This window comes from Pseudopipra pipra, chromosome 2 (assembly GCF_036250125.1).
Source record: "Pseudopipra pipra isolate bDixPip1 chromosome 2, bDixPip1.hap1, whole genome shotgun sequence".
In the NCBI taxonomy this organism is placed as follows: Eukaryota; Metazoa; Chordata; class Aves; order Passeriformes; family Pipridae; genus Pseudopipra; species Pseudopipra pipra.
This window is the reverse complement of record NC_087550.1, coordinates 63,561,101-63,573,673: the sequence shown is the minus strand read 5'-3', so window position 1 is coordinate 63,573,673 and position 12,573 is coordinate 63,561,101. Positions and strand designations below refer to the sequence as shown.

Below are 12,573 nucleotides of genomic sequence, written 5' to 3'. Positions count from 1 at the left end.
CATTACTTAAAAAATGTAGATCAATTCAGTTTAGTTCAATTAATCTTGTTCAATTAATCTTGTGATTCCATGTCATGGAATAACACTTTCCACGTTCTTACAGCACTTCTAAAAACTCTCAAGACTCGCAATATGAAGCTAAAAACACTGCATTAAAGCTACAGACAATGTAACCTGTCTAGGAAGTATGAATCTACTCTCTTTGGGAATTTTTTAGAAGAGTACTTGCTTTCTTTCTGCTGCACCTTGATATTGCAATTAGAAATTGTAATAATTGAGTCTGTTCTGCAGTACAGTTTAGCTAATTTTTTGTCGTACTCTAACCTAAAGAAGCCAAAAGTGAAGGAAATGTGTTGGTTGTTTGGGGTTTTTCCCTCCAGAGCATGCAGAACATATAATAGTTCTGCAGAATTGATACTTTTCTCTCAGTCATAAGAAATCATATTCTTAGTCTCTTAGAAATTATATTCCAGGTCAGACTCATGCATTGATTTTATCACATTTTAAGAACATAATGATTTTTCTGATGCATCAGAGGGGGTGTGATAGAGAGTAAAGGGATTTAAGAAGTATTCCAAAAGGATTTGATTCCACTGGTTTCTGACTGTCTGTAGGCTGTACTAACAGCACTTTGACTGAAATTCGAGGACAGTTAAGTGTTAATGTCACAAGGGGGAGCCCATTTTCCGTGAATGCAACCAGGAATTTGAATTAGTCATTAAGGGTCTAAGATCCAAGCCTTTCTGATGAGGTATGTGTTCCTGCTTCACTAGGCTGCCTTGGTGCTTAAACAAGGAGGGACTGTTCAGGAGAAGCTTTAAATCGGTGATCTTACATAATTCAACATGTGTGGTGGTTGAACAGTTTTAAATGATCCGAGTTAAAATAAGGGCAGAAACACTGAACAGCCTTAACCTTAACTGTTTTGTTGTAGGTCGATCATATTGTGTGTGCTCTCCAAGAATGCTGAATCAGTGTCTTGAGTCGTTGGTGCAAAAAGTGCAAAGTGGAGTGGTAATCAACTTTGAAAAAGCTGGACCGGATCCCTCACCAATTGATGGTACTTGACGTTTTTTACACTGGCATCAAATAACAGGGATGACTGAATATAATGTAGTGAAGTTAATGTAGGAGTTGCCAAGAAAAAGGGCAAGTGTTGCAATTTCAGAGACATCACTACGAAAAGGACCTGCTAATTCTGAAATTCTGTTGTGTTTCAAAATACTGGCTGCAGTTGCTAGACATATCTACATTTGTTCACATTACTCAGGTAGTATTAAGTGCAGTTATTCATGTCAATCATAGTTGAATGGGTTCATGAGTTTTAAGCAGTGGTTTTCAGCCAGCTAGAAATGTGAATAACTTATGGAAAGACTGGGGGTTTATACACTTTATCCATTTTTGTTCAGTGTAACAAAGTGGTGGCACTAAGAGTTAAAATAGCAAATACAACTGTGCAATGTTAACTTCTCATTCTAAATGGCTTAGCTGGGTTCCTCTTTGGATGTTCCTGGAAAATGTTTGTGGGATTTTTTAATCTTATTTTGCTACGATAAAAAGTTAGTCCAGCAGTATTAGTCACGTATATCACTTTTTTAATGCAGGATTTTGAAGGTTATCTGTTAGTAAAAATGGAGGAGAAAGGAACTGATGACTTTGAGGGGCTCGAGATAATTGGCTTTCTCAGCTATGGTCCTGTAAACATTCAGTGGTTATTAGGTTTCTCATAGTCTGTGCTTTTGCAGGAATGCTTACTGACAACTATCTACTATTCTTAGAAATAATATTAACTGCAGGAAGAGCTTCCCTGAGGTTATAGTTCTTGAACTCCTCACAGAAGTTGTTTAATACTCTTCTTTAGTTTTAACACTGTTTTGGCTCATAAAGCCTTTTTCTTCTGTAGATGGGCAGGTGGAGATATCTAGACCCTTTGGACCCCAACCTTGGCACAGCTGTCACAAACTTATTTATGTCAGACCAAACCCTAAAACTGGGGTTCCTATAGGTCACTGGCCTGTTCCTGAATCCTTTTGGCCGGATCAAAATTCTCCAACGCTGGTACGTACTGAAGATAAAGCAAAGGGTTTGTGCATGTGGGAATATTCCAGGATTTTCTGTTCACTGATATTTCTAAAATCTTGAATTACATTGTAGCAACTGTAAAAGCAGTATGACCCTAGAAGGAATGACATGTAAACCTGTTTTGCAGTTATCTCTTATAAATTATTGATGAGCTAATAATAGAGTTTGCTTTTTAGTAACTTTGATGCATTAGGAAACTGCCTGTAACAGATCGATTTGTTGACATGTATGGAGTGTTACTGCTTTGAACCCTGTTAAATATCAAATGGTGGTACTTTGGTAAAACCCTGTTGAATTCTATTGCCTCATAGATGGCATTAATAGAAGATAGTATGATCTTCTCAATTTGAATCCTTTTGGTAGTTCTGTCATCCTAGCAAGTGAATATAGTTCCATATGCTGTAGGTGCAGTGTAGCCATACCTTCAATTTATCCAAGTTGGGAAAACTTTGTTTTTTTCAATTATAGCCCAAAGAATGAATTTATGTCTTCTTTTTCATAAAAGAGTATATGCCCACTGCCTTCTGGTCTGAGAACTAATCATTAGTATAGTATAGTGTATTTTTTATTTCTACTAATATTTGAAAATTATTAAAGTAGAAATAATGCAGTTGCATACTTGGTACCTACTTTTCATAATTATTTTTACTGAATTTGTGTTCTTTTGATCTGAAATGGGTGTGCTGACTAGTACATTCAGTGAACTTCTCATAAATTTTACCTATTCTGGTTGAAAAACATATGAAGTCCTCTGAAATACAGGAGTGATACCAGTATGAAATTTTAGTGATATTTACAAGTTTGATGTTGATGGCATCTGTGGCTACATTCATTGAAGGATATGGATGCCTCTGTAAAAAACAGAGCAAGCTAGCATATATGAATAAAAGTAAATCTTATGTAGTTATTAAAAACACAATTGTTTAAAAGCTGTTTAAAAGGATGTTTAAAAGCTGTTCTGCAGGAAAGCTGTTCTGTGTACTCCTTGTAATGACTGTCAATGGCATATCTGCTTCCATTTGCTGTGATGGGTCAGTACAGTTTGTCTGCTACTGCACATCTTGATTGATAAAATAGATCTTGCCAAGTGAAGAATTGTTGAACTAAATCTTCTAAAAGTATGAGGTTGACTTACCCAAATGGAAAGATGATGAGAGATTTTTTCTCTCAGTTGTAGTATGTATAGCTCTCATAATTCCATAAAGCCCTGTCACATGCAGATAAATTCCTGTTAACATCAATTGGAATTCTGCATTAAAAAGATTAAAATCCAAACACTGGAATTCCTTGAATTGAAATAATCTTTTTCTCAGGCCTAGTTAAAATGAATTCTTTCCAAGTTTTGGGGGTTTTTTGTGAATTCTTGCTGCTCTTAATCTTTGTAGTTCAGTTCAAATTTTGTAACAGTTAAATTTGCCAAGAAGGAAAAGTACTGGGGGAGGTCAGCAAATGCAAAAGTACAACACTTGCTCTGTGGAGAATGAAAATGGACATGCCCTAGAGTAGCATGTAGATTGTAGATTTTTTTTTTTATTGTCCCTACTGAGAATTGCTTCCATTTGCAAAGTTTTCGTGTAAATGCAAGAAGTCTTAGTTGCATATTGCTCTAGACTTATAGAGTTAAATAATTGGCATTTGTTTAGAAAATAAGATTCCTTCAGATTTTAAGGTAGTGCTAACATCATAAATTGATTGCTTAGGTCTCATTAACAATAACTATGAATCTTGTATTGAATAGATTCCTTAAATACATCTGTTTTCGAAGAAGCTGTAGTGCTTTAGTTGTTATAGTGCCATTGCATTTTAATTGTGCAGACTTATTAACAGTGGAATACTTGTGTTTAGCCACCTCGCACATCTCATCCTGTGGTGAAATTTTCCTGTACTGACTGTGAACCAATGGTCATTGACAAACTGCCTTTTGATAAATATGAATTAGAACCTTCACCATTGACCCAGTTTATCCTGGAAAGAAAATCTCCTCAGACCTGCTGGCAGGTAAGTAGAGTGCGTGCTGAATCAAAGTTTTTTTTATAGAATGCTATTTTTCCTAGACTTTATTCTCTATTCTCTAAACAAAATAGAATGTAAAATTTCAGAACACAGTACTTTGTATTTACATGCAATGTGATGTGGTTTATTGCAGGTATATGTGAGCAATAGTGCAAAGTACAGTGAACTTGGTCATCCTTTTGGTTACTTGAAAGCGAGTACAGCACTGAATTGTGTGAATTTATTTGTGATGCCTTACAATTATCCAGTCCTCCTTCCACTGCTAGGTAAATACCACTTCATACAAATTTTCTTACGCAGTAGGCAATTCAAACATTGATGTCATCTAAACAGATTACTGCAATTAGTGCCGGTATTCATCACAAACCTATAGAAAGGTAGAATCAGTAACTTGTTTCACTTGTCTCCAGTTGGCTGACCTTCATGACTCAGACTCTAAGATTTGCTTTATCATAATTTTCTGATATGTTTTGGTATCACTTTCAATATTTTAGGAGCCATTTTTCCTAATCCATTGTGTCAATGCCAATTCATTTTGATAAATAATTTATCAGGTTTCATCTTTTGGCTGCAGTGTTTATCTTGTGTGTATATGTTTAGTTGTCTATATATATTAATTTACAGGTATTCACTTAGGTATTGGGGAGCTTGCATTTCTTGAATAGTTTCTTTTACTAGAATTTTCTTTTTTTTTTTGAGAAAATAATGTAATGCTGTCTAGATACTAGATATGCCTTTCATTTTGTCTCTTTGCTTCATGTAACCCTTAGATGACTTGTTTAAAGTGCACAAGGCAAAGCCTACATTGAAATGGCGTCAGTCATTTGAAAGCTATTTGAAGACAATGCCTCCTTATTATCTTGGGGTAAGATGACTTACTGTGTTAAAATTTTTATTTTATGGTTTTCTTTCCACTATGGATGTGGTCTGTATTTCAAATAAAATATGTATTAATTCCACAGAGAATAGTTAAACTTCATAGCTAGTGATAGTGTTTTCACTGGAGTCCTGTGGGGGACCTGAGACCTGAATGTTATGAAAATGTCATAATCTCATAATACACTGTGACTTGTATATAAATGATATCTTTGTTAATAAGTGGTTCTGTATGAATGGCACTATGTTTTTAAAAAAAAAAAAAAAAACAAAACACAAAATGCTGCCCTGAGAGTCTTTGTTCTTTTCTTACTTTGAAAACCTCGGGTTCTATTTGAAATGGATACAGTTGGTTGAAGTATCTATAAAGTTAAATGTGACCATAAATATATTCCATATTTCAGCCTTTGAAGAAAGCTGTGAGAATGATGGGAGCACCAAACCTTATAGCTGACAATGTGGAATATGGACTTAGTTACAGTGTCATTTCATATCTCAAAAAGTTGAGTCAGCAGGTAATGTTGAAGCAAAAGAGCAGTGAAAACTTATTCTAATATCAGGATAATCTTAAAATACTGAAGTTCAGTGGGTTTGAAGGAAAAAAGAGCAGAAAGATGAAGTCAATACCTTCCCATAAGCAATTGGCAAAAGATAATTTTGGTCTTCTGAATTGCAGGAAAACATAACATTTAAATATAGACTTTGTAAACTGGACTATAAAGATAGATATGGAAGTATAAAATGTGATTTTTTTTTTATTCATTTAAGGAGCATTTTTACTTGTACAGACAGTAACATACTTTTGTCCAAAAGAAAACATGTTGTTGTACCTTAGATATTAAAGATGTTTTAGGATTTTTTCAGGAAATAGAGAATTTTACTTCGTCCATCTGAATCAAAGTGTCCTTTTTTGGCTTGTGACATGAAATGGAAAGTGTTTAGTAAATAAGATAACTGACATAATTCAGAATCTCAAATGAGGATACAGATGTAGAAGTGACAAGTGACTATTTGAAATTGTTGCCTGTGTTCAGAATAGTGCCAGTATCTTTGACTAGTCTCCTGCACCAGCTAAAGCATTTCTGCCCTGCTACCTCCACTTTTATTCAACTGTGCATGTTAAGCTTTCTGTTCAAGATAATAAAATAGTAGGCTTGAAACTTCAAGAAATAGTAGTGCCAAGTACTTGTAATTCAGCTAATGAGCTCTTATGGATCAGTTTTTTTCTTAAAACATTAATATAAATGATTACTTGAGGAAGCAAATGTCTTGAAGTTTACAGTGTGTTCTGTTAAATCAGTCATGTTGCGCAATACTCTGTGAACTGATGTCTTAATGTAGACATCTTTGACTCCTCTAAAATGGGATGACATGCACTGCAAATTGTACTTAAAGCTTTTTGAACTTCTGGAAGGCCCTACCAGTAAAGACTGACTATTCTCAATAAGTACATATTCAAATTTTGAGTAGTCTATAAATTAGTGAAATTAGAAAAACAAAATTGGCAGATGTGTTACTAAATTCCTTTGGGTCTTTGTTCCACTGTATTTTGTCAAAAAGCTGGCATTTATGAATATGTTTAATTTTGGTGCAAATCTAACATGATATTGAAGGTTATGTCTGTCTAGCCAAACAGAATCAGGTATTATCATATATTTCATTTTTAATAATGTTATGATTATTTGTATTAAGCTTCTAAAAAGTTGATACCATTGGGTGACTGATCACAACTATAGTTGCAGGAGAATCAGTCTTGTGAGAGACTGTTTTCTACAATAACAACTGAACCCTATATGAGTACAGGTAGATTTTCAGAGAATTACTAGTCAAATTACGGCATTTTATGAAAATAAAAGCATTGCATGCATATTGGTGCTTAGATACCATAATGGGCAGCAGAGGAGAAATATGCAGAAGACCTAGGCACAAACTGTTCACTATATTTAAAATTATAGTAAGCATTAAGTGGTTATGTATTAAGTACTCCTTAAGCGCTCATCCTGGTTATGGTCATCGTAGTGTTTTAGCACGTTGTTGAATCTTGTAGGTAGGAATTTAAAATGAATAAGTCTGACTAATCCTTTTAAGAGCATATTGTCAATTTTATTTATTTATTTATTTCAAATTAAGGCCAAAATAGAGTCCGATAGAGTCATTGGCTCTGTAGGCAAAAAGGTAGCGCAAGAGACTGGAATTAAGGTCAGAAGCAGATCACACAACCTGTCTATGGCACATAGGAACGATTTTCAACATCTGCTACAGGGGATTACTGGGGAAATTCCTCATAGACCTCTAGACCTCAATATGAAGGAGTATGCTGGGTTCCAAATAGCTTTGCTGAATAAGGTAAGCACCACTGTGTGTAATGTTGTTATTTTCAATATACTTCCATTGAAATGCTAGATATTGTTTTTTACATGACATTAATTGGGACTTCATTTACTGGAACCATAGGATTTGAAACCTCAGACTTTTAGAAATGCTTATGACATACCCAGAAGAAATCTTTTGGATCAGTTAACACGAATGAGATCTAATTTACTGAAGAGTACTCGCAAGTTCCTGAAAGGACAAGATGAAGGTTAGATAACAGTTTGTTTTGTCTACCTGTGATATGATTATTACTTAAAAACAAGGTAACAAATAGTGTAGTTCTTTAAAACTTGGATGTCTGTTGCCATTAAACTGCATGGTTTCTTAGATACTTTTCCCTTAAGTAGCTCACTGGAGGAAAAACGGTGAGGATAGAGAAGATTGCACATTCACTGCTCTGTCCTTCAATCCATATGAGGAAACCTGGGCTTTTACAGAATATTCTTTTTCCAATTTTTTTTTCTTACTTTTGTGGATGTATGGGATGAAAAAAAAAAATCACAGCAGTTCTGAATGTTATGATCTCTCTCCATAGAAGTGGATTGTGAACAGTGGAAAAGTAAGCTAGCTCACTGGTTGTTGCTAGTGTGATTCTTTTGCCTGTTAGGCCAACAACAAATAGTTCAGTAGTCTGCTAATTTATTTCTTTACCTTTTTCCTGTGTCTTCTGGCACTGCTTTATGGCATCTAACAGAAGATCAAAAAAGTGGAGAAGATGAGAAGGGTAATGCAAATGAACACATATGTTAGATTAGTCCTGCCACTACTTAGGTCAGATTAACATCTGTGCATTTCACATTATAGTACCACTTTGTCAGAGTAGTTCTTTGAGGAGGGGTTTAAACTACATAAAAACTCAAGTTAGGGCTTTTTTCTGCTGGTTCTTCTGATGCATGTTTTTCTGGATCAAGCCTTGGCAAATCTAAAGCCATAACAAGTTTAGAATTGGGTTGTATGGATTTTTAAGAATTTGCTGACTGCAGTGGTCAGAAATCACCCTTGCTTTGGTAAAATGCTAGTTTTGACAATTAAATTTTGGGTAGCTAAAACTGGGCAGTTATGTCAAAGCTGTGTACAGCATGGCATGGCTGCTTTGCGTTAATGTATCTTTTGTATTGTTGTTTTAGTTCTGATTTGTTCCCAGTCTGTTTTTTCACCTGTCAACCTGTTGAAAAGTTACAGGACACATGGGAAAACTAACATCCATGCCTAACAACTATTGCTTATTTCCTGTCATAATAAATCCACAAGACATGTACTGATTCATTTAAGCAAATTGCCTGCAGTGAAAACAGTGTTATAAATACCAGCTAGGCAAGAAAAATGGTGTTTTGCACACCTGTTCTGTTAATGCATTTGATGAAAGTATGAAGACTGAGGTGTAAAGTGGGTATAGACTGAATTCTCATAAGGCAAGCAGTGGTGTATATTAATAAACTTTTCTATTATGATAGATCAAGTTCACAGCATACCTATAGCACAAATGGGAAACTACCAGGAGTATCTAAAACAAATACCTTCTCCGCTCCGGGAACTTGATCCTGATCAACCACGAAGGCTTCATACATTTGGCAATCCCTTCAAATTGGACAAAAAGGTGACTTTTCTGTAAAGCTTTTTAAAAAATGTGTGATTGTGTATACTGCCACTTACATTGCTCTTCTTGAGTAGTCTGTTGGATAAAACCCTTTCAAATATTTTCAGAAGCACTCCTTACAAGAAAGCATCTCAGATGTTTTTCCATCAGTAGTATTGTATAGAGGGCAGTCTTTATTGAAAAACCAGTGTTATACCTCTAAATTATATTATAAATGAAATACATTTGTCTCTGTAGTATAGCTAATATTTAATCATGTTTTATTTACCAAGCTTCCACCAGGAAAAGCTTCCCATAACTTCAGGAATCTGGACTGTCCCTTCTGTCCAAATCTTTCTTAGAATTGACCAAACTGCCAATATAGTTTAGAGCCTTTGTATTAAATGTGAGTTGCTTTGGAGTTACTGAAAAGGAAGTTTGGCCCACTCTGTCTTACTTGGCAGACTGTTGGATAAGGACCTTAAGCACATAGATTTAGTCTTGGAAGGATTTGGTTGACACTTTATAATTCCAAACATAATGGCATGTTGTATGTAGCTACCTTATACATACTAAACATTATTGTAATATCAAAGCATTAATTGTACTTTGTAGTTTTGGTGTAAAGTTTAAGAATTCTTCCTGTTACGTAATTACAGGGAATGATGATAGATGAAGCAGATGAATTTGTATCAGGACCTCAGAATAAGCATAAAAGACCTGGAGAACCAAATATGCAGGGGATTCCAAAAAGACGGCGCTGTATGTCCCCCCTGCTCAGAGGCCGACCACAAACTCCTCCGGTTGTGAATAACCACATTGGAGGAAAAGGGCCACCAACACCAATTGCACAAGCACAGCCTGACCTTGTTAAACCTATTGCTATTCACAAAAGTAAGTGAATCTTCAACTTCAGAGTTTGCTGTTTAATTTATGCAAAAAAACTTGTTTGTGTAAAAATACTGCTGATGATTTATCAAATAGGGCAGTTTTATACCTTGTTTTTGAAAATGAAATATTTTAAGTGTGCATCTGGGGTTAATTACAGAAAGAGTTCATACAGTCCTTCAGACAGAAGTCTCTTTTGTATGAATTCCAGGTATAAACAATATATTTCCTGTACTCAAGGAAGAGACAATGTAAACAGGGAGAAAGTGTTGCTCCTTTGCCTGGAAATTCACATTCACAAGTATCACAACATGAAGTTATTTTGAATTTTCTTCTAATGCAGTGAAATCACTTCCCTTATTCTGGAGTTGAGCTGCTGTTTAACAGTCTTGCTCGCTGTTCAGTACTAATGTAAGCTTGTTCAGTTTGATTTAATAGGAAAAGACACCATGTCATAAAAGCACATCCTACAGGTGGTTTTTGTTGGTAGTTCGTAATTTCCTTTTTTTTGTATGAAGAATATACGTGTGATTTTTTTTTTTTTTAAAAGCCATTAATTGCCAGAAGATGTAGTGATGGGCTCAGTGTTATAACCCACAAACAGGTTTTCTTATGCCTGGTGTGTACAGTAGACTGACTATACAAGCTGGAGCATAGTTTTAAAAGAGTCCAATACTGACCTGACTCACTGACTTCTATCAAATGATGAAGAATGTAAAACTGGCAAGTGTAATCTTTGTTTTTTCAGCATCAGAAACAAATAATGAAGTTGCAATTGATGATGTCATTGAGAATCACGTTACAGGCCCACTTTCATCAGATGTTTTCCCAAATTCTGCGGATTCAGAGTTTTCACTGTCTTCTTCACCATTCAATTCTTTGGATCGACCAACAGCTCATACAGATGATGTGGTCCGTGAGCATTTAGGGAATAATTTGAATGTTGATGGGTTTTTGGAGAATCATGAGGAATCAGGTAGTAAAGAACAAAGTACTGAAGAGAACTTCGCAATGTCTTCACCCACCAAAGGGAAAAAACCAGTTCATTGCAGAAGTTCCAGAGAGATCAATATAGACCTAAGAGCACAAATTATGAAAGAGATCCGAAAACCAGGAAGGAGTAAGTATACCAGATATCTTTCAGATGATTGACATAAGGATTAAACAAAGAATTCATATTAGGTTACCATTTTAGAAATGTACTGAACTATAAGACTGAAGCAAAATACATTTAAAGCTGAAAAGGTTTGTTTTAAAACCTCTGCCAAAAACTTCCTGTATGAGTGATTGAAATATTGCTATACCTATCAATGTTCATGAAAGCTGTGGTTTTTGTATCATCAGTATTAGACTTAACTTGTTAGATGTTCCAGTAATACCCTAAGGTGCAATAATCTGTGTTCTTTCATGTTAGTTTTCATTAAACAGTATGTCATTACTGTGATTGATAGGAGATACAGCCTGAAAGCATACAAAAACTTGAAGTTTGTTGCATTTCACTCAGATCTATTCAAGAGATATCTGTATAAGCATTTTTAAATAACTGATTTCTCTCTTTTCTTTACCTCTAAGAATATGAAAGAATCTTCTTTTTACTGAAACATGTACAAGGAAGCTTACAAACCCGACTGATATTTTTACAGAATGTTATTAAAGAAGCTTCAAGGTAGGTAACTGAATTGTGTTAATCTTATGAACTGCACCATGTAGTGCTATACATAACTGCTTGACAACCATGCAGTTACTTGTTTGGAAACAATGCACTGCAAGTAAGTAATTCCGTATGAAAAAACAGAAATGCTTAAGCTTCTTGAGGTGTTGTTTGCACAAGTTTACCTTTTCCCCTCAGATTTTGTCTTAAAAATTTAGCAACTGTAACTGTCAAGTCACTGTAAACGTAGATGGACAATGGGATAGAAAGAGTAGGTAACTTTAAAAAGATCATTCAGATTTCAAAGTTCAGGTGTAAGTATACTGCTAATTTGAAAATCTGATGGAGTTGCATATTACTGTGAGTTGGGCTTTCAGAAACAGTTTCTGCATCAGCTCAAAATCTTGTCCTAAAAAAATAGTCTTGACATTCAGGTATGCTCTGTAAACATGTGTCTACTCTTTAGACATTTAATTCCGATATTATAGTCCTGTCTGAGACTTTGGAAATGGAAGTAGCTTTTCACTGGAGAAGAGACTTGCTGAGGATTTAAACCCTGTGTTGTTGATCCAGGTAGAAACTGTTCCTTACAGTATCCTGTAGATATACTGTCCAAACTTAACCTTCTGCATATTAACTAAGAGGAAAGAAATGAAAAACATATTAGAACCAATAATGTTTGAGTTGCAGGGAACTAGTAATTCCAGCAGCTTGCTTGGATCATAAATATAGCTAACTTTAAAGCTTACTTCCAAAACCTCAAAGAATAGTTGCTTTTTCTTCCTCTGTTCTATTTTTGTAGCAGTCAGCTTTTTTCCTGTGGCATTATTGAACAAATTTTATGATCAAAAGACAAAGTAATTTTTGGATAAAACCGTGCTAAGAGTTTAAGGTGCACTGGACATTGGACATTTGTACAGATCCTCTAGCCTTTATTGTCAGCTTGGCGAGGCATGTAAATTTATATAGATCATGCTCTTTCTATAGCAACGATTACTTTATCATGCTTTTGTCTGGTTGATATATTGCCTGTCAGAGTTGTTGCATAGCTTGGAGGTTAAACGTGCTCCCTCACTGTCATGGCACACCAAAAAATAGTGTTGCTCTTGGAGTT

The 12,573-nt window shown here is 35.1% G+C and overlaps 1 protein-coding gene across 3 annotated transcripts in view; it reads left to right on the top strand.

Annotated features, from left to right (window-relative positions):
- INTS6 (integrator complex subunit 6) overlaps window positions 1-12,573 on the top strand; it is a 42,299-nt gene that overhangs the window by 27,284 nt on the left and 2,442 nt on the right. For 2 of the 3 annotated variants that reach the window (XM_064645736.1, XM_064645735.1), the window contains 12 exons: window positions 935-1,060; window positions 1,904-2,058; window positions 3,928-4,080; window positions 4,229-4,361; window positions 4,866-4,960; window positions 5,376-5,486; window positions 7,102-7,317; window positions 7,426-7,552; window positions 8,799-8,941; window positions 9,580-9,814; window positions 10,557-10,928; window positions 11,381-11,474. In XM_064645736.1, coding sequence (XP_064501806.1) covers window positions 935-1,060; window positions 1,904-2,058; window positions 3,928-4,080; window positions 4,229-4,361; window positions 4,866-4,960; window positions 5,376-5,486; window positions 7,102-7,317; window positions 7,426-7,552; window positions 8,799-8,941; window positions 9,580-9,814; window positions 10,557-10,928; window positions 11,381-11,474 — 1,960 coding nt within the window. The remainder of the gene's footprint in view (window positions 1-934; window positions 1,061-1,903; window positions 2,059-3,927; window positions 4,081-4,228; window positions 4,362-4,865; window positions 4,961-5,375; window positions 5,487-7,101; window positions 7,318-7,425; window positions 7,553-8,798; window positions 8,942-9,579; window positions 9,815-10,556; window positions 10,929-11,380; window positions 11,475-12,573) is intronic. The other variant, XM_064645737.1, reaches the window with a different exon arrangement.